The sequence below is a fragment of the Cnephaeus nilssonii genome (assembly GCF_951640355.1).
Source record: "Cnephaeus nilssonii genome assembly, chromosome: 4".
Lineage (NCBI taxonomy): Eukaryota > Metazoa > Chordata > Mammalia > Chiroptera > Vespertilionidae > Cnephaeus > Cnephaeus nilssonii.
Window position 1 is genome coordinate 100,903,060 of NC_137075.1, and position 21,894 is coordinate 100,924,953.

The window sequence follows — 21,894 nt, forward strand, 5'->3', positions numbered from 1 at the left end:
AGATCAATCTATATATATAAAAACCAAGGTGACCAGACGACTGGTCATTAGCTATGACACACACTGACCCCCAGAGGGCAGATGCTCAACACAGGAGCTGCCAAGCTGCTGTCACTTAGTAGTGGGGTTCTCGGCTGACGCACCCGGAACCAGAGAGGAGGGAGACCAGTTCTGGGGTGTGTCACCCGAGAACCACCCTCTCCCAATCTGGGACCCCTAGGGGGATGTCTGAGAGCCAGTTTCAGCCCGATCCCGCAGGCCAGGCCAACGGACCCCACTGGTGCACAAATACGTGCACTGGGCCTCTAGTATGTATATGTATACTTAAACAAACAAACAAACAAAACAACAGATAGGGCCTGACTGCTGTGTTGCTTTTCTGTAACAACGGGTGTCTGTGAGTGACTATTGCAAAGAGGGTCTCTGCTGGTGTATAGGATGTTGTTTAAGCTGTGCTTTAGGAGTCCCTACAGCCTTTGCAAGACATGCTAAACCTTCTAAGGGGCTGCAGAGCTGCCATTCACCACATTACTTGCTTTAAAGCCCTGTGCTGTACGCCACATTGTTCAAACACCACTCAGAGACTTTGGGCGTCTTCATCACCTAGGTCACTGGGTCGACGTGTGTTTAGAGCATGTAGGTCTCCCAGCTGGGCCCTGTGTTGGAGTCACTTCTGTGCAGCTATGTTTTTGGAAGTGAGCATGTGCATAGAGGCCCTTCATCCTGGGGAATGAGGGTGGGTGCATGGGGGAGGGCCTGTCCAGAGGATGGCATGGGGGCATCCTCACCTCTCCCTCTTTGTGCACTAGGATCGTGGACACATCCCCCAGCAGTTCCTTGAGGAGCTGCTGGGGGACACAATGGCCCTCGAGGCTGAACACATCCCCAGGATGAACCAACCCGCCCACCTGAGCTGGGAGATGGAGCAGCTGTCAGAAGGTGGGTAGCAGCCCCTGCTGCCTGGGAGCCAGGCTGGTTGCGAGTTCTCCCTCATCCAGGGAACTGAGCCCTTGGCTCTGAATCTCATGTGTGAGCCCATCCTCACCCCAAGTGAATAGGATTTTATTCAAGGGCCATTTGGAACTGTTTCATTGCAATTCTACCAAGGGGAACATGGAAGGTCTGGCAGCCTTGAAGTCAGGACAAGAACTACAAAGTAAGTTGCCAGATTTCTCAGCTCCCATGCCAACAGTCCCAGGAGCTTCCAGATGACAGCACGCTGACACCCAGGGGATGTCTTTGATCTGTCATGGGGGTTTGAACACTCTGCATGGCAGGAGCCTTCCCCAGAGGTCACAAACCTCCAGTATCACTAACCCTGGGCATGATTTCCTCCGTTCATCCCATAATCGGGCAGATGGGTGCAGTCTGTTCTCTGTCTCCCTGGGCAGGGGCTGCTAAGTGTCTCCTTCCCAGGGGAGCCAGGCCTCTTCCCCTCCCTCTTGTGCGTGCCCCCTCACAGCCCCCAGAGGAGGTGTGGGGTTGGCCAGGGGAAGATGGGTGGCGAGGCAGGCAGTGCACCCGGCAAACAAGTAGCCAGTTCCTGTGCTCAGCAACATCACATGTGCACCTGAGTGCAGGAGGGCCTTGAGCTGGTTTTGTGGGTGGGAGAGATGCTGCTTTTCCAATTCTGATCCACATTCCTAAGCATCATGGGGAGGCTGTTGAAAGCAGCTGGGTATTCCTTCTCTTCAAGGGTTCCCATCGGTTCCAAACCTAAAATCAGTTCATTGAACTATATATCTGTGTGAGAAGTCTGTTCTTTCTGTGGTTTGGTGTCTCAGCACTCCTGGGACCAAGGGTGGGCAAATCAGAGATCCCTGCTCTGGGAGTTCAGGTTCATAGGGAGGACACTGCCGCCTGGTGGAAGGCAGGAGTGGTGCCGGCTGGCAGGGACCTCTCAGACCTAATGTTTCTGTGAGAGACCAGGGAGGCTGGGGGGTTGGCCAGCCTCCCTGACTCAGGCACTCTGTGTAGTTTGTGAGCTCTTTCAGGTGGCTTCTTGAGTCAGAAAGGCCTGGCCTTAAGTCCTGGCTCCTCCACCTGTTAGCCAGGTGACCTCTTTTAAACCTCAGGTTTCTTATCTGCGAAATGGGAGTAGTGAACCTGCCTCACAGGATTCCTATGCGTATCTCATGAGAGGAGACAGTGAAGCATTACATTGTGCCTGGCCCCCGGGGCACCAACAAAGGATGGCTGTCCTCTTCGTCCTTGTTGAATTAAAAGATTCCCATTGCTCCGGTTGTTCGGGTGTTCGTAGCACAACACCCAGTAGAGAACCATCGGTTGTTTTCCCAGTATACTGTTGTGTCACCTCAAGAGCCTGGGAGGCGCTGGCCTTAGGGAAGAGGAAATGAGGCTGGTCGTGAGCTCCACTGCTGCACTTGGAGGTCCCTCATGATCATTTCCCAGGAGCACAGAGCCGAGGTGTGAGGCACTGAGTGAGTCAGGAGGTGGGCGGGGTGAGTTGCAGGACAGTGGGGACGCATCTAATGCCACAGAATCATCGGTGAAAAATAGCCAAAACGGTAAAACTTGTGTTGTATATATTTCACCTCAACCTTCTTACATATGTATTTTTTAATTGATTTCAGAGAGAAAGGGAGAGAGAGAAAAAAACATCAAATATGAATGAGAGTCGTTGATCGGCTGCCTCCTGCATGCCCCATACTAGGCATGGAGCCCTTAACCCGGGCATATGCCCTGACCTTAAATTGAACCATGACCTCCTGGTTCATAGGTTGGCACTCTACCACTGAGCCACGCTGACTGGGCTCACCCCAGTTTAAACACTGTTATTTTTAAAACGAATGCTGAATGAGCACAGGGTGTGTCTTAGTGGCATTTTCGGCTTTAAGTGTCATTGGTCACCTTGTCAGGATGAGGCCCTTGGCGTGTTTCCATGTGTTGACAGCATGTGTGTTGGTCTGTGGTGTGTGCAGAGGTGGAGTTGGGCCACGGAGGTTCATGTGCTCCACCGCTGAGCTGCCTGCTTCTTGGGGTCTTCAGTCTGTCCTGGCTTCTTGGGTCTGTGCTGCTCTCCGTGGTGGGCGATGGGAACATCCACTTCAGGTGCTGCGGTGACAGCCAGCGTCCCCTCTAGGTCCTTCCAGCCCCGCGGGGTTGAACAGGAAGCAGGTGGGGTGCAGCCCTAGGAGCAGTGTAGTGGGATAAGGCTCCCAGGGCTGAGGATGTGGGCCTGGAGGGACAGGTGAGGGAGCATCCCGACCCCTCATCCATTCATTTACCTACAGTCACGCCCCTGCTTGTGTCAGGAAGGGGCCAAGATCTCCCATTCTTTTCTGGTCTCTGCTTCTTTTCTGTTCTGTGTTCAAGCTGTTTAAAAGCAAAGGAGGAAATCTGCCTTCCTCTGTCTTTAGCTTATGTTGATCTCGCTTAGACTTTTACAAGCAATTTAGATATACTGCCTCATTCTTTTTTCAATGCAATTGTGAAAGTACAAACTGAAATCTCTGTCCGATGGTCTAGGGCTGGTAAGTACTGGGCATACTTGCCCCAAAGCCTCTACCACCTGCAGACATACTGGTCAATTATCACGCCCCCCACACCCTTAGCTGAGCCACCCAGACCCCCACCACTCTGAGGGCTGGCACAGAAAATGAACGCCATCTCTTTGCCATCTCTGTTAGTCTCTGAAATCCTTGACTTGAGGATCTGGTTAGAACTTGGTAAAAAGTGGTTCCAGCAGTTTTACCATCTTGAGGTTTTGCATTGGCCTCTCCACCGTCACCTTCTTTCTTCTTAAGCTCTGGGTTGCTTCCCTACCAGGCCCCCGCTGAGGCAGCAGAGGGGCCATAACCGCCTGAGGAACCCTCAGGTGCCGACAGCAACAGCACCCTGTGAACAATGGAGGGCACCCAGCCGACCATCCCAGGCCCCTCAGACCTAGGGCTCTGGGTGATGGTTGTCTCGGGGTCGGAGGCAGAGAGTGGAAGCCGAGGCCCTGGAATCTGGGATCTGACTGGACTTTGCTCTTTAGCCTCCAACCATAACATACAGTTGAAAAATGAAAAACAGACCCTCGAGGGCACGGCCCAGGAGTTGCGGGGTGGCTCCGTGGCCCTGCAGGAGAGGAGCATCAAGTCCCCGGAGCTACAGGAGGAGAACCAGATGCTCCGGAAGCAGGTAACCATGGTTGGTGTCTAGAACATACGGGTAAGCAGGTGGCCAGGTGGAGCACCCAGGTGTCGGTGAGGATGCGCAGCTGGGAGAAACGCGGAATGCAGGGCAGCCCCAGTAGCGGGACATGAGTCCTCATGGAGCAGAGTCCCCTAGGCAGCATGGCGTGTCCCTGCAGGAGAGTGAGCGGACACTATGGACGTCTGTGTGCCCCATAGCCTTCATCTTCATCTGTGACATGGGGTTACTGACGTGCCTCGTGTAGGTGGTGTGAGGATCGTATGAGTTAGTGTGGGTAAAGGGTCCCAGCACATAGTAAGTGCTCACGGAAAGGAGAACAGTGCCCTGTTAGTCAGCACAGGGCGGGCCTGGGAGGGAAGCAGTGGTGGAAGCCACGCACGTGTGTGTAGGACCTCGGAGGGGCCGCTTCACGGCTGGGTCTTGGCCCTGCAGATGGAGGAGTTGCAGTTGCAGCTACAGCTGGAAAAGGGCAAGAGCCAGGAGTGGGAGACCCTCACTGAGGAGCTCGTGAACGAACTAGAGCAGCTGCTCAACGAAGTTGGCACCCTGAAGGCGGACAGAGCCCTGCAGGTAGGCGCCCCCTGGCACACCTGCCTGCAAGGGGGAGCGTCCAGGATCACAGCCCTGTCCTGGTCATTGATCAGTGATTCCTGGGTGACCAGTTTCCTCACTCACCTGCAGCTCAGAGCAGCAATCCTCAGCTGCAGCAGGGGGATGGGGACAGGTATCACCTCCCAGGGACACTGGCCATCTTGTGTTTGATTGACAGGACTTGGGGGAAGACAGGGGAGGTGCTCCTGGCTGTGGTGCAGTGAGGCCAGGAATGCTGCTAAATGTCCTGCAGCACCTGGGACAAACAAGGATCCCGCTCCATGTGTCCAGGGGTCACCCTGAGAACCCTGGCACACCTCCAGGGTGGATCTGCCTGGCACTACAACAAGTGCCATGGAATGGAGCCCAGCGCTGGGGCAGTGGCTCAGTGACATCAGGCAGGGGCCAGGCTTCCCTCTTCCCGCTCTGCCAGCCTTGGCAGTGACTGTTGTACCTCCCCAAGTGGGCAGGAAGGTTTTTCCTTGAGAAAAGGCCTGTGAAAGTGTTCTGTGGGGTGACACGTTTGGTCTTTGCTTTAAAGTTCGCTCCATGAAATGGACTTTGACACGGGCTGGGTCTTTGGCTCTGCAGATGGCAGAGTTGGAGATGCAACTCCAGATCGAAAAGGAAAATGGCCAGAACTTGGAAGCCATCAATCAAGAGCTGTTGAAAGATCTAAAGCAGGTGCTCGACACTGTAGTCACCCTGAAGATGGAGGCCTCACAGGTAGGCCCTCCAGAGCACATGCCTCCCCTGGTACCCCTGGCTGCAAGGGGGAGCGTCCAGGATCACAGGTGTGTCCTGGTCATTGATCAGTGATCCCTGCGTGACTGGTTTCCTCATTCAGCTGCGGCTCAGACCAGCATTTCTCAGCCGTGGCAAGGGGATAGGGACAGGTGTTGCCTCCCAGGAACACTGGCCATCTTGGTTTTGATTGGCAGGATTTGGGAGAGGGGAAGGGAGGTGCTCCTGGCTGTCTTGGGTGCATGGTTGTTGTGTAAATATCTGGGTAAATTGGTTGGTAATGTTGTTCAGATATTCTATATCCTTACTCATTATCTATTCCTCTCTTTTGCAATTGTCTTTTCATGCAATTGTCTTTTCAAAGTAGTCAGAGAGGGCACCCGATGAGTTTATGCAGAGACAGGGCACAAGTTTCCCAAAAAAGGTCACGTGTATGGAGGGGGCACAGGTGTCAGTGTAGCACCATGTGATAGTCCGTCTATGCTCTGGGCCCTTCCCAGCACAGTTCCTTAAGTGCTGGCAGAACTGTCTTCAGCACAGCTGGGTTTTGCCTGCCCTGAGGGTCCCTGCTATTTTGGTGCCTTCAACTTGCCCTGCTCTTGGCCCCTCACTGCTTTTGGGGGTGTGGGGATGCAGTCTTTGACTCCCAGGACCTGCACCCGATGAGGCATCATCACCTTTTCCGTCCCGGCAGGTGGATCCTTCCTCCAAGAACCAGCAGGAGGCCAAGGACAGGGAGCTGGAGGAGCTGTACGAGCTGCTGGGGCAGCTGATTGAAGCCCATGAGGCCCTGCTGCAGGACCACGGGAACCTGGGGGCGCTCCATGAGCACCTGTGTGGGCAGTACCAGGCCCTCCTGGAGGAGCACAGCCGCCACAAGACCCTGCTGCGTGGTTCCCTAGCAATGGAGAGCAAGGCGTTCAGACTCAGGTGGGTGCCGGCAACTGTTGGTTTGACTAGCGAGCTCTGCAGGCCTTATGCTTCAGGCCCTAGAAGGGTAATATGCTAATTAGTCCAACCAGACATCCTCCCGGATGTCCTGACAAAGCCGGGGCCTGAGCAAAGCCGCCGGGGTCCCGGGTGCCTGCAGCTGCCCAGAGGGATGGAAACCAGGGTTCTGGGCTCCTGCGGCTCGCTGGAGGAGGGAAGCCTGGATCCTGGGTGCGGTAGCTGAGGCAAAGACTTTTAGGGGCATTCAGGCAGGCAGGGGAGGAGTTAGGGGCAATCAGACCAGCCAGGGAGCAGTTAGGTGCAATAAGCCAAGCAGGCAGAGGTGGTTAGGGACAATCAGGCAGGCAGGCAGAGGTGATTAGGGGCAATCAGGCAGACAGGCAGAGTGTTTAGGGGCGATCAGGCAGGGAGGAGGCGAGCGGTTAGGAGCCAGCAGTCCTGGATTGCGAGAGGGATGTCCGAGGGGTCTGAGATTGGAGAGGTTCCAGGCTGGGCTGAGGGACCCCTCCGCCTCCTCCCCCTTCACAAATTTCGTGCACCGGGCCTCTCGTGATATACTTAATGTCTGCTCACATGTGGAAGGTTTGTGCAAGTGGAATCTGACTGGCTCTGAAGGAAGAGTTCATTGTCCTTCTGCCGGTAGCTCCTTGCTTGGTAGACCTCCTGTGTTACTCAGTGGTTTTGCTGGTTGCACAGATAGCTGGAGCCCTTGGTCTGTCTGCAGCAGGGCTGCAGTGTGGGAGGTGGAGGTGCCTGGAGCCCTTGCTGCTGACCCTGTGTTCACTTCACTTGACGCCTGACTGGCACCCTCACTACTTTGTTCCCAGCACACATTTCCTGGGTGTCAAGCCTCGTCCCGGAGACTCAGTGGGGAGTGAGACTCACAGTTTCTGCCTTGCTGTAGGGTGGTTACCAACGTTTGGAATGTGCTTAATCCGTGTGCTTTCTAGGACACAACAGGGAAGCAGGAGTTGGGAACCCTAATGGTCCATGCCCGATTTGTCAACCCTGGATGACTTTTTCCAGAATCGTTAACCTGGATGAGAAAGATCACTGCCCTGAAAGCCAGGCAGATCCCCCACCCCCACTTGCCACTACCCACGTCGGGGCAGCCTCCACCTGTGGCTAAAGGCCACAGGACGCTTGTCTTTCAGCAACTGTCACTGCCGGTTTCCAAGTCTGAGTCCCCCCAAGTCTTGGCTCCAGGTGGATGGTACTAGTACAGCTGATGGGGGTGGTAGAGTGGAGGTGGAGGGCTGCAGACAGAGGCTGCAAACCCTGGAACCCTGGGTGGTCTCTGTCAGCCTGTCTCTGGATGTGGAAAAGTCAGGAAGGTGGTCTGGATACGGATTTGTCTGTGTGGGATGAGTGAAAGGGGATGACTCACGAGGAGCTGCCGAGTCACCCTGAACAGGGGAGGATCCAGCAGGTGGGAGGGACAGCCATGGGCTGGTCAGGGACTCCCCCTTGTTCTCTGCAGCCCTCCAGAGAAGCTGTGCGGGACCCTATAAATACTGAGGCAGGGAGAAAATAAAAGCCTTGAGCTGAGGGGGATCTGAGGAAGAGTGAAAGTGTGGACTGGGGTGCCTGGAGGAGCAGGGTGTGAGTTTGCACGTGCCTGTGTGCCACTGGCCCCTGGCAGCTGCTGGGGCCCCAGCAGGCAAGCCTCTGGCCCCCATGCTGCCTGGCTCAGCACAGGGAGACTCTGTTCACGAGGTGGGTGGTGGGCTCATCTGGCCCTGGTGAGGGGGGTCAGCTGTCACGTGGGTAGAATTCCCTGAATATGTGCTAGTTTCTTTGAGACGTGCGAGTTCAGAAAACAGTGTTGGTGTTCCTAGCGGGCTAACGGAGAGAGGTTGCTGAGACTGGGACTGGAAGGGACCCTGGAGAAGGGTCGTGTGGGAGGAGGGACACTCAGCTCCCGGGCTGGAGGAGACCCGTGTCCATCCCCGCCTCCCTCAGCTCTGCAGAGAGAAGCCGCTCACAGAGGCGGTGCAGTCTCCTGTCTGTGGGTGCCTAGCGGGTGTGTTTCCCTCCTCAGGGAACAGGACCAGCTCCAGCACGAGACAGCACTGCAGGAGCTGAGGAACCTCCTGAGCACCGAGAGGGAGGCTCTGAAACAGCAGCAGGAGGTGAACGCCCAGGCTGCTCAAGAGAAGCAGAGGCTGCAGCAGGAGGTCCATAGGTAACCGCCTCTGCCCCTGCGGTGGCATCTGCCAGGTTTCATTCAGATCAGCTCACTCAGCACCCACTGAGCTAAGCTCAAGCGAGTCTCCTGGTAATGGTGTATCTTTCCCATCCCTGTCATGGTCACAGCTGGACGGTCACAAGGTAAAGGCACGCCAGCTGGCTGGATGAAGGATAGCAACACTGGGATGCTGCATTGTCTAGGCTTGGATGGCCTCCCCTCCCACCTTGATGATGGTGATGACTGTATTGGGCATGGGCCCCTTCATCCTCTAACAGCAGCCATCCCGTGAGGGAGAGACGCTCGGTCCTCGGCATTCATGCATTCCCTACTGGTGAATTCACCTCCTCGCTGAAATGCACTTGAACCCCCAAATCGGTAGCCGTGGCCTTTCATGGGCCAGTCCAGACTGTGAGATACTGGAGTCGCCTGATGGGCACGTTTGCAGATGAAGTTGAACAAGACCTTTGGCTCCTGCCTTGTTTCAGCTCTCACACTGCAAACCAGTGTCCCTTCAGTGGTCCATTGAGTGCCATGGAGTTCTATTTTTGTGCTTTTTGGTGGTGACATCGCTGTTTGAAATGGACCCCAAATGGAGTGCTGAAGTGCTGTCTAGTGTCCCCAAGTGCAAGGCTGCGCTGGGCCTCATGGGGAATAAAGCAGCGGCACATGAGGCTCATTTTGGGCCCGAATGTGGTGCTCTTGGCTGTGAGTATATTACACAAGGCGTCTAGACGACTTGATCCATTGACAAAAATGTGGCCAGAGACTCACAGGAACCAGCGGGGACAGATTCAGTATCCACTAAATGAGTGTTCTCGGTGGCTTGATAGGACATTATACCGTGAATCATGAGAATTGACTGCACTATTGTTATTCCTTTTCTTAAAAAAAAAAAAACAAACAGATGAGGAAAGAGGCTCAGAGAGATTAAGTAACTTGTTCAAGTTCATGCTCCTAGTTAGTGGCCCCGTCAGGATTCAAATCCAGGTCTTGTCTCAACCCAGAGGCATGACCATATGAAGCCTTCCTTCCCACAGCCTTGTTTTAACATGTATCGGGGCTACAAGCTCAGGTGCCTCCAGTGGCCAGGCAGGTCCAGCAGGTGGGGAAGGAGTGTCAGCATGAGAGCAGACCCTCGTGGAGAACACACACCCTCTGAGGGCTGTGAGCTGAGAGTCAAACCCGGGATGCCAGGTCATCCTTTTTTTAATTTTTCTTTTTTTAATCCTTACCCCAGGATAATTTTTCCATTGACTTTTAGGGAGAGTTAAAGGGAGGGAAGGAGAGGGGGAGAGAGAGAGAGAAACATCGACGTGAGAGTGTCACATCTCTTGGATATCTACAGCACACAACCCAAGTACACTGGGGAACAAACCCGCAACCCAGGTCTGTTCCCTGGACTGAGACTTGAACCCATGACCCTTCTGTACATGGGCTGATGCTGGAACGGCTGAGCCACACCTGCCAGGGCCTTTTGTTTATGCTTTCTCCCCACCCTCTGAGAAGCTAGATATTTGAATGTTGATGTGAAACTTAAAATTTTTTAAATATTAATGAACTAATTAATTTACATTGAAAAAGACAGGTGATGTGGGCCAAACAGGACACATCTGTGTTCAAATTGAGTCCATGAGCCTATGGTCATGTGAGTGTTCTGATATAAATCTTTCCCTGGAATCCAGTCGGGCAGTTATGATGACGACGACGACGATGATGATGATGATGATTTCAGTGGATTTACATAACACTCCTGAATCTCATATTTTACTTGTCTCAGGAGTTGGAATTAGAAAGGGACTTGGAATTGGGGAGAAGAGCTGGGCATGTTTTATATAGATTTAGAGCAAAACCGTTCTGATTCCACGTATTTCAAAGGCATTTCAGCCAAAGAACCCTTTGTTCCAAGTCGGCAGGTGTGCCCAAGCCTCCATGGGAAGGACTCTCACAGGGTGCTCTATGGGAAGAATTGAAGTGGTGTCCGAGCCTGCCTGTCCTGCCTCCCCCAGCCCACAGTGGGCAGCTGGGCTAGCCTCCTAGAACCCCAATGGACACAGTTTGAAAACCGCTGATTTCAATCCTCATTTACACACGGGAAAAACGGAGGCCCAGAGAGGTTGTGGTTGTAATTAAGGTGCACACCGGGGACGGAGGCTGGGAGTGCTCCTCAGCTTTGGTCCTGTGGCTCTCCACCCCCAGAGTCCAGTTTTGGAACCGGCTGGTGGAGGGGGAGCAGAAGGAGCTGCGCAGTAAGAGCAAAGACATGCAGGCGTCCCTGGAGCAGCTGCAGCAAGAAGTGCGGCTCTGGCAGGCCCGCTACGAAGGGGCCCAGGAGGACCTGCAGAGAATGGAAGGCTCCCTGAGGAAGCTCCACAGCCAGTGCGAGGTGAGGCCCGGGCTGGTGGGCTCAGGACACCGGGCCTGTGCCCTGGGCGACAGCCTTGGCTCAGCCAGGTCGGAATGGGTCCTCACTGGCGTCTGTGCTCAAAGACTGTGTGTGAATGTCACACCGAGGCCGAGAGGAAGCCAGGGGCAATTAAAGGGGACAAACCCCATGACTGGTGGGGTTGCGTTAGAAACACCTTTCACCTGACCTTTGGTTTTTGCAGGGTCGGGGTGGTGCATGGAAACAGCCAAGTACTGTTTTATTTCCGAACCCTCAGCTGAGCACCTTGCTCTGTGCTCCCCCGTGTCCTCTCATTTAATCTGTGCAATGATGTTGTGAGCTGTGGTACCCATCCTCGTCGCTCTTAAGTAGTGGGTTGCAACCCAGTTCGTCTGAAGCCAAAAGTTGCTATTCAAGAACAGGAGCAGACCAACCTCAGCCCAAAATTCATTTCCAGCCCCTACCCCATGTGTTTCTATGTCTGTGAAAAAAGAATATTTTTAATATAATATATATCTATATATCTATCTATCTATATATCTATATCTATATCTATATAGATATAGATATATAGATATAGATATATATATATTTAATTTTATTGATATCAGCGAGAGGAAGGTTGAGGGCGAGAGTGATGGAAACATCCATAATGAGAGAGGATCACTGATGGCCTGCCTCCTGCAGACCCCTACTGGGGATCAACCCCACAACCTGGGCAGGTCCTTGACCGAGCATCTCACCAGGGACCTCATGGTGCCTGGCAGGATCCTCCACCAACTGAGCCATAAAGTCGGGCAGCTTATTAATAAGATGTTTTACATTGTTTTTTAAGATTGTGATTAAGGCCTCAGAATCTGTTGTCTATTTTGCACTTGCGGGACATCTCCGCTCAGACCGGCTGGGTTTTCAGTGCTCGGTGGCCACAGGAGGGCCGTGGTTGGCTGATTGGACAGTGCACTTGGTTGTCCCCATGTCATTGGCTGTGTTGGTCATTCCCACTGGCGTAGATCATACCGCAGTGGCCTCTTTGAGCACGTGGCCTGTTTCTTCTTTGGGGAACAGATTCCCAGCAGTGGAATCACAGGGGCGCATGGTGTGGGAGACATTGTTGCCCTGTGTTTTAGATGCTGTCCTCTGAGAAGGAGAACTTAGAAGAAGCACAAGATAACCTGAGAAGCCAGATTGAGACACTGACGGACAGGAACAGGAAGCTTCTATCAGAGAATGAGGACCAGGCTCGGCTCATGTAAGTGGTGTGGGCTGACCTGTCAACAAAGGGGTCCTGGCTTCCAGCTCCACGCCTAGGCCTTGGCCTTCTGGGCAGAGCCGCGGGCACACTGGTGTCCCAAGGACAAGGGACAGACCATCTTCCCAGTGCATCCTCCTCTCGTTTTCCTGGAATGGTTCTCGATTTCTGTAAGTAGGGGTGGTTGGCTTTTCAAAGATACTGTCCACTGCCAGACGGTTCTTCATCCGCTTTTGAATTTCATTCAATTTAAAAACTATGACAGCGGTAAAGCGAGGTGCCTAGGGGAGGAATTCAGATGGTGGGCTGAGCCGTTTCTGTGTGTTTTCCCTTAACAGGCTGGAGAGAGGGTTATTTTTGCACCGTGGTTTGTCCTCCCTCTGCCAACAGGACACATTCCTGGCTTTGGCATAGGCCTGCGAGGTGCACAGAGCCAGTGTCCTGGTGGCCAGGAACTAGTAGGCATGATGGGATGTGAGCAGAGCTGTGTGCAACAGCAGACAGATGTTGAGGAGCTTCATAGAAGCCTAGAAGGAAACATGGTGGTGGGAGTTGGGGTGCTGCTGCTGACCCGGATGGGGACAGGGCTGGCCAGTGGGGGGACGTGAAGGTGGAGCACCGGTGGCCTGGGTGCAGGGAAGGTGCAGGCAGTGGCAAGAGGGAAGGCGGCAGCAGGTGGTAGCCAGCTGTGGAAGGCGTCCATGCCCGGCTAAGCAGTCGGGTTCACAGGGAAGTGAGTGTTGATGGGAAGCTGGCCTATAGGCCCAGGAGCTGCCAGAAAGGAGGGCAGGAGGAAGAGCCTTGGTGATGGAAGCCTTGTGGTTGGAAGTCAGGTAACCCGAGATGCATCTTGTGGGTCCAGGGTGGTCTTCCCCACTCAGTGCCGTGCTGCTGGACTGTCCTTCCTTGAGGTCAGGAATGGCTGGCCATGTGGGACAGAGGGACATGGTCACAGTGACCACGGGGGCACTGTCCCAGCTCCCCGGGGTCACGGTGCTGCTTTACTATTCTCTCAGATTCTTCTGCTCATCTACAGGTGGTTGGCCACCTACCCAGGATGCTTACATGGAAAGCCACACTGTAGTTTTGGGGTAGAAATGACTGTGGCCTGAAGTTGGCTCTCTGTAATGCAGTGGGTAAAAATGACCAGCAGAGGTTGGGCAGGTGCCAGCTAGAAGGATCCGGGCCTGGTGCCCAATGGTTTTTCATTAGACAGTGTCTGTAGGAGGCCAGGGAGTTGTCAGACTTGCTGAGCCTGCTCTGAGCAGAGTGTTCCCCAGTCCTGGGAGGGTTGTGGTGCTGCCCTGCGTGAGTTTGTGCGCCTAGGGGTGGAGGGTTGGTCAGAGCCATATGGGAAACGCTCTAGCATAAGGCCAAGCAGCACGGCTGTGGGAAGAGAAGAACACAGACTAGAAGAACAGTGCCTAGGGCGCTGGGAGCAGAGCAGGGTGGTCTAGTGGTTTGGGAGCCATCACTTCTCATGCGATGTTTACTTCACGGTGAACTCGCAGAAATGTCCTTGTGCTGACGGAGTCTGAGCAGCTGCCTCGATCCAGAGGACTCATTTTCTAGCGAGGAAACTAGGGTCTGAGCTGTCAAGGACCACAGTTTCCGACCCTGAGTTTCACATGGTTCGGGGCTTGCTCTCCTGAGATGACGTTCAGCCTGATCCTCGGTGCTTCGGGTGTCCTCACCTGTTAGGGTGCCCGGACCCACGTCACATGCTTCCATCCTCACAGTCCCGACTCCGCGATCAGAAAGGCCATGAGCACCGTGATGTCTGAGTCCCAGGAAAAGTGCCGGTCCTTCTGGGCCAGGTCCCAGGCTGGGCCGATGAGGCAATTTGCATGTTTTATTTTAAAAACCAGATTGTTTTTCTTTCTCCTCTATTTACAGAGAAAAAGTAAATTTCTCACCAACAGTAAAAGTGGAGGAGGAGGGAACAGTAGTGGATTCCCGCAAGTCCCAGGCTCCGGTTCACAAGAAGTGAGTTGATTTAATGGCAGTAACTTAAGCCCAGAACAGAGAGCTTGCCCTTTCATGAGTGGGGAAAGCTGTGGCCATCTAGATCCGGGACCCGTTTGTTGGCCCGCACCTTCCCCTCTATGGCAGGTCCAGAGTGGGCTCTGTGTGAATTCACTGCAAGTTGTGTTCTATCCCCTGCGCCCCACATACGAAGATCATGGTGCTAGTGAAGAGCTCCATCCTTCTGAACCCCAAATTAATAGCCACTTGCCCGACTGGAGGGACAGTGAGGTTGGCAGTGTCCTAAACCTCTACTTCTAATAGGAAAAAGCGCTGGATGCGAGCTAGAGCAATCGTCAAATTCTTCAAACGCAAAAACAGCGATTCTAGAAAACCAGTCAAGCCGAACCCCAACAGTCCTCCCGAGCCCATGGAGGCCACGCCATCGTGCTCGAAGTGGTTGGAAGAGCGAGACACCCACAGTGTGCCTGTGGGAAAAGGTAGGAGGGCTGACTTGGCCGCAGGCGGGAAATGAAGGGGAGGCCTCAGGTCTCCTTCGTGGACAGGGCAGCACCAACCAGATGGCGTGCTGGGTGTGCACACGTGTGTAGGAGCCTGAAGGGGTGTGCTCCCCGCCTTAGATATGTGAACAACCAGATAGAAAATATAAGCCCACTGCAACTTAAGCCCACTGCAAATATAAGCCCAAAGTCAGTGTTGGGGCAGGTTCATCCCAGAACAATTTAGTTCCTTTAGCATGAGACCCTCACCCATCACATACAGGTGGTGTGTCCTGGAATGTTCATAGCAGATCTCCATACAGTCACCACAGAGAGGGCTCAAGAGTGTATATTTTTGGGGTTCCTTGTATCTTCCAGGCCTAGGATAAGCCACTTCTGGAGGGAGATCCTAGTGCATTTAGCATGTAGTGGACATGTGCAAGGTCTTCAGCAAGGTCTCGGGGGCTCTGATCTTTCCGACCCTCTGAATAGCAGGTGCGGTTCTCTTCTCCCACCTTCCTGGCCTTGAGTACGCCCACCAGAGGGCGCTGTACCTGTCAATTTAGGGCTGTGGATGGGCATGAGCCAGAGGTTCCACAATGGATTTCTAGTTGCATGTGCTGCATGTGTTTCATCAGATCTGAGAGCTGTCAGTTAGAAGCTGCACGATTATGTGCCCATAAAAAGAAATGAATGGGTGGTGGCAGTGACGATTTTGTCAGAAGTGCCACCTAGCCGACAGTGACTGTGAGAGATGCTTGAACCTGCATCCTGATTTCAGAGATGTGAGGTTTGGGGGTGAAAATGTGCATCTTGCAATCGATTAAACAAAGCCCTCATCTTAAAGGTGGCTTCCTTTTAATTCACTTTTAAATATCATTGTGTACATTATTTACCTGTAAACCTGCCAAGCATGCCCCCTGAGAAAGCTAAATGTTATGAAGGACACTAGGGCTTTCTGGGGAGCAGGGCCGTGCCTGAGACTCGTGTGCTCTCAGAGGCGGGCGTTACACCACCTGACAGGACCCAGGGCCTCTGACAAGCCGCCTTCTGAGTGTGACATGTGCACAAGCCTCTTCGGGTAGCATTCACCACTTCAAGTCCTGGTGTGGCACTCAAGATGCAAAAGTGAAGTGTGCACACGCATGCCCACTGTGTGGGGACTGATGCGTGCATTCCCATTCTTTACAGCAGGTGAAATGCTTACGTGCAAATAGTGAAGCTTGCTAACATTTGTTTTATCTAGAGGGGTTCTGTTGCCTCAGGATTTCATACAGGCTCCTTAAATGTTGTGACATTTATCACCTCAACTTGTGTTAAATTGACTTAATGAATATAATCAGCCTAATTGAGTTAGCAAACCTTTCAGAGAAAAAATGCTTGACTGATCCAAACGGTCGTTTGGCCCCATGAATGAGCGGTCAGTGGTAAATATTAGTAACGGCAGCCGTGCAATGGTGCTTCCTGGGCTCAGCACCCTTTAGGTAGTTGACCTGCTTTATCTATCGCCTTTAGGTCTAACTGCCAGGTGAGGTAGGCATGATTCCTATCCCCTTTTCAGAGCTGGGAAAGGGAGGTTTGACAGGGTTAAGCACTGGCCCAGAGAATAAGTGGTGGAGCTGGGTTTCAAACCCAGGTCTGACGGATTATGGGGCTTGAACTTTAACCCCTGTGAGCACTGCCTGCACTTCAAGCTGCTTTGGTCCCTGAAGATGCTGAACCAGCCTGGGCCCCTGCATTGAGTAGTCAGTCTTATCCTGTGGTGTGAGCTGTGGTCAGCAGGTGGCGCTGTGAGGAAAGAAGTAACAGAGGTTCCTCTATGGACTTGAACCCTCAATCAGAAATCATCCCGTAAATCAGTTATGTTCATGTCCATGTACATGACATGCTCAGAAAGTTAGACCAATTGTCTGCTCTGATAAGACTATAATTTAAAGGTCATGAAGGGTAGGTTTAGAGTAGAGGATGTGTAGGGATCTAAACAGGAATATTTTTTTCAAAATATATTTTTTATTGATTTCAGAGAGGAAGGAAGAGGGAGAGAGAGAAACATCAATAATGAGAAATAAATATTGATTGGCTGCCTCCTGCACTCCCCGTCCTGGGGTTTGAGCTGCATCCCAGGCATGTGCCCTTGGCCGAAATGAAACCTGGGACCCTGTAGTCCACAGGCCTATGCTCTATCCACGGAACGAAACCAGCTAGGGCTAAATAGGAATAATTCTTGATGTTGAGGGTGTTTGGGCATCCAAAAGAGGTAGAGCCTTATCTGTTTTGGCAGAGGTAGGTACTCTCATTATTTTCAAACTTATCCTCTCTAAGAGGTTATGTTAGATGTATAAGAATTATTAGCGAGCCCTGGCCGGTTTTAGCTCAGTGGTTAGAGCGCCGACGCACGGAACGAAGGGGCACAGGTTTGAATCCGGGTCAAGGACATGTACCTCGGGTGCAGGTTTGATCCCAGGCCCCAGTTGGGATTCATGCGAGAAGCAACCAGTGCATGTGTCTCTCTCACATGGATGTTTCTCTCTCTGTGTCTCTCTCTCTGTGTCTCTCGCCCTCTCTCTTTCTCTGTCTCTCTCTCTCCTCCCACCTCTTCCACATTCTCTCTAAAGGTCAACGGAAAAAATATCCTCCAGTGAGGATTTAAGAAAAAATTATTAGTGAATAGTGGAGGTAGACAATTTTACTACAGAAACATACCATGAAGTGTTCCAAGCTCTTTGAAGAGGAGCAGGAGTTAGTTGTGTGTGAGCCTAGGTGTCAGGGAGCCGGTCATTAAAGTGGATGAGTAAGCCCAGCTGGTGTAGCTCAGTTTGCTGAGTATCGTCCCATGAACCGGGATGTCACGGTTCACTTCCTGGTCAGGGCACGTGCGTGGGTTGCGGGCTCGATTCAGGAGGCAGCCAATCCATGATAGAAACATCATTGATCTTTCCGTTTCTCTCTCCCTCTCCCTTCCTCTCTCTGAAATCAATAAAAACATATTTTTAAAAAAGGATGAGTGAGAAAAGCCAAGTCCTAAGTTAACAAACAGCCTTATTTAATAATTTAACACATTGAAACTGAAAAATCGTCCACCCCATCAGCTCCTAGAGCAATAGAGACTTCTCCTCACGTGCCAAGTAAAGCATTGGCACAAGGGTGCCACTGAATTAACAAAACGGAGTCGGAGCCTCAATGATTCACCGAGTCCTGATTCTGGTTGTGCCGTGGGTATTGTTTCCATCTCTCCTGGGCTGGGCAGGATTCTGATTCCCACGTACGTTTAGCCAATGTAGGGTCATTTGTTATTATTCAGTTCATTGATTGGCTGTTTTGTGTTGTTTTCTTTTTCCCTTCTTCTCTTGGGTTATCTGGGGATAACACTTTAGCTGCTCCGCCCAAAAAGAACAGAAAGAAGAAAAAAAACAAGTCACCAGCGGCCCGCCTGGCTTGGTTGCAGCACCTTCAGTTCTGGTCATCCTCTGACATCCCATCCCCTTCCAAATAGGCTCTCCCTCTTCCAAGCACTAGATATTCCTTTCCCTTTACCACTTCCTCACCAAATACCCTCCCTAATTTATGAAACAAACAAACAAAAAAATCATCCAAAAAAACAACAAACACCCATAAAAGACCACGGGTGACCCGTACCGAAAAGCCAGAGGACCCGTAGTGGCCCCCTCCTCCTGACCCCAAAGCAGCTCCCGAGCCTTCAAACTACCAGCGTGCCTTCTGAGGACAACGGCCTCCTCTCCTGTCTGCTTCTGGTGCCTGGAGCGGCTGTAGAACGAGGAAAGACGTTCCCGGGCTGCTTCCATTTGTTCTGTTAGTGACAACGCTGCGCCAGCCCTAAGGGTCACACACCACATGTGGAACTCCGTCTGGTCCTCCAGCCACTGGTATCATTCGAACAAACCCACTGTGGCCTGTGGATGCTCACAATGCAGTGACAAACCGACTTCCCAGAGGCAGACACTATGTGAGCATGCCGCTTAGAACACGTGTTAGCTACATCACCTCCATTAAAGTGTGTGTGTGCGGGTGCGGGTGAGCAGATACACACACGCACGCACTCTCTCAGGGCTGGGCCCTCGTGGTCCGGAAACTCGACTCCCTTTCCCAGAAGCCTGGTGGTCCCAGGGGAAGACCAGACCAGCCAGACTCCAAAGACCTTGAGGTCCTGGGTGGATCCTGGAGTCAGGCTCACTGTTAACCCAGAGCGTTGCCAAGCCAGGCCTGGGCCCCACGTCCTGCAGGCCAGGGTGGTCTTCCAGGCAGGTGGCCTCAGGCTTTGCCTCTCTCCAGCTGGCTCCTGGGGCCACAGGGGGACCTGCCTCCCCTGCTCACTTTTCTATAAACACTGGGTCTGCCCGGCCTGGGTGATGGGGCAGAGAAAAGCCCTGCCCGCCCCCTCCCAGCAAGTGGCCACAGTGTGCAGAGGGAGCGTGTGCAAGAGGCAGGTGCAGCCTGATTGGGAAGTGGCTGCAGTGCCCCAGTGTGCCCCATGGAGATGAGACTTTGATTTATTGTTTCTGAGTGACTTCCTGGGGTAGAAACCACATTTAATATATTACATACATGTGTTCAGCCTCGTGAAATATGTGCTTTGAGGTGTCCCCCAAATATATGTACTACAGGGTGTCCCCCAAATGTAAGCACACTTTCACAGCTGATAACTCAATTTTTACTCCATTTCAGGGTTATAATTGTATTTAATAAACCAAAACCTAAATATTTAACTTACCTGCTTAGTGACTTCTTTGTTCATCCGTCAGTCGGTTTCTTTCGTTGGTCTTGATATTATTTAGCTTGTGTGGGGGTGCCATGAACTAAGAAAAGTGAGGAGGAGGGGGAATTCTTCAACTAACCTGCCTATTAGTGACTTTTTTGTTGCTGAATTTCATTGGCTAAATCTTCAATTAAAGGTTGGTATTTTGTACACTTCAGGCCCAAGCAAGCGCTACTAACTTCATCTGTCAATCTGTTTCTTTTGTTAATTTTGATATTATTTAACGCTGAGAATAAGGCCTCACAAAAGTATGTAGAGGGAAAAATTGTGAGTAAAGCCATTGCTATATTTTTCAGGGTGCTAAAAGTGTCTGGTAGTCGGTTCCAGGCACTCCAAATTTCCTGTTCGTAGTGGCACTCCTCTTGATTCTCCAAGCGGCACCTTTCCAGATTCTCAAGCTTTGACCTCAAGTCGACAAACACCTGAGCCCAGATACTGTCTTGAAATTCTGCAAGTTGCATCTCCAAATCATCAATTTGCATCCATTGGAAACCATTTAATTCCAAACTACTGTAGATTACTACATCAGGATACTTAATTATTTTCATGGTCTGTTCTAGACTTCTAAATTGACTAAATCTATCACTAAACTGCTCAAGTAACGAGTCTAAAACATGCTGGTACTTCATATGCAAGAGTTCCATTTCATTTTGTACAGCTGCACTGGCCTTCTCAAAATACTTTGTTACTTGAGGAAAATACTTAAAAGTTTTAGTTTCTACATCTCACTTGAAAATTTTAACTTTACTCTCAAAAGCTTTTATGTATCCAAACATAACGTCAATACTTTTGCCAAAACCTTGTAACTTTAAATTCAGTTCATTAATATGAACAGAGAGATCTGTAAAAAGCATCAGGGTGTTGACCCACTTATCATCATTAAGATGAGGAAAGTTTCCCAGATCCTTATGGTCAAGAAATACCTTAATTTCTTCAAAGCACTCAAGAACTTTGCCTCGGCTCAGCCATCTTACATTATTGTACATCAGCAGTCCACTGTAGGTGGAATCAACCTCCAGCAAAAGTGCTGAAAATTCTCACTTGTGAAGGGGGCGAGCAGCTATTAAATTAACTATTTATGTAACAACTGACATTAAGTCATTTAAGTCGGTGAATCCTACCTTGACACATAAAGCCTCCTGATGGATAATACAATGAAAAGGCACAAGCGGATGTCCAATAGCTTCTGTAAACAATTTGACAAATCCGACTTTTCCCCCCACCATATTTGGTGCCCCATCTGTCGTCACTGTCACACTTTAGAGATATCAATGCTTAGGTCACAAAATGTTTGTATAACAACCTTACATATTTCGCTTCCTGATTTACTTGTTGACACTGATACTAACTTTATCAACTCTTCTCTCATTGTGAGACCATCAGAATATCGACCAATAATGGCCAACTGAGCATGTGATGTGACATCAGTAGTTTCATCAAGAGAGATCGAAAAATATTTACACTTCCCTATGTCTCTCTTTAATTGATGTTGTACGTTTGTGTTCAGTTTCATTATTCGCTCTTTTATGATATTTGTACTGAGTGGTAATTCAGATATTCTCTTAATAATTGCATCTTTATTCTGCATATCGTGAAATAGAACTGGTGCACATCTTAGGAGAGTTTCTTTAATAAATTCTCCCTCACTGAGCACTTTTCCATGCTGACCTGTAGAGTGAGCAATGCTCAAACTTGCAGATGTTAAATTTGTAGAGCCTTTCATAAATTTAAGGATGGAATTAGATTGGCTCTTATAAAGGTGTAGCTGCCTGGAAATGTATTCCTTCCTTTCATCCTCACTTTTTTCCAAGAGCTGAGTATGATTAGTTTTCGAAATGTCTATTTATATTCCACGTTCTGCTTACTACCATTTCAGTACATAGAACGCAAAATGATCTGCCATTTTTTTCTATAAAGCCATACATCTTGGTCCATGTCTCTTGAAAGGGTCAGCCACTGCTACTACCACTTCCTTTACTTAACCTTAGCTTTTTATTTTTTGGGTTCTCCATCAGGGGGGCAGTGACAGAAGATAGAATTATAGATAGCTTGTTAGGCCTGCAGGCAATTAGGGGTTAACTAGCCTAACTAACCACAAAATGGTGCATAGAACTGTCTTTTAGGAAAGGGCAGGGTTAATAAGCAGAAATAGGGGTTAATAAGGATGCACAACAGTAATAGTGGTGAAATGGCGTCTGCACTATGGAGCAAGATAGTGTTCCTTATGTGAATTAAAATGGCTGCCGCTATTTCTAATGGTGGGAAATGGCATCCATAGCACGCCACAAACCCTCGCCTCTCCCAGCCTCCCCCTCACTTATCTCAGTAATGATGGATTAGAAATCCATGACACCCCAGAACAGTAGATAATGGTTGCTGTGGTTA

At 51.1% G+C, this 21,894-nt stretch overlaps 1 protein-coding gene across 1 annotated transcript; it reads left to right on the plus strand.

Moving 5' to 3' along the window:
• Positions 1-683: 683 nt before the first annotated feature.
• LOC307098316 (uncharacterized protein) lies at positions 684-19,399 on the plus strand (the record flags this gene model as incomplete). Its single annotated transcript, XM_079769006.1, has 12 exons — positions 684-695; positions 810-939; positions 4,001-4,146; positions 4,594-4,731; positions 5,344-5,478; positions 6,191-6,426; positions 8,489-8,632; positions 10,835-11,021; positions 12,149-12,270; positions 14,167-14,256; positions 14,560-14,735; positions 18,110-19,399. 12 exons carry the CDS (start codon positions 684-686, stop codon positions 18,226-18,228), a joined length of 1,635 nt encoding a protein of 544 aa, XP_079625132.1. The 3' UTR covers positions 18,229-19,399.
• Positions 19,400-21,894: the final 2,495 nt, after the last annotated feature.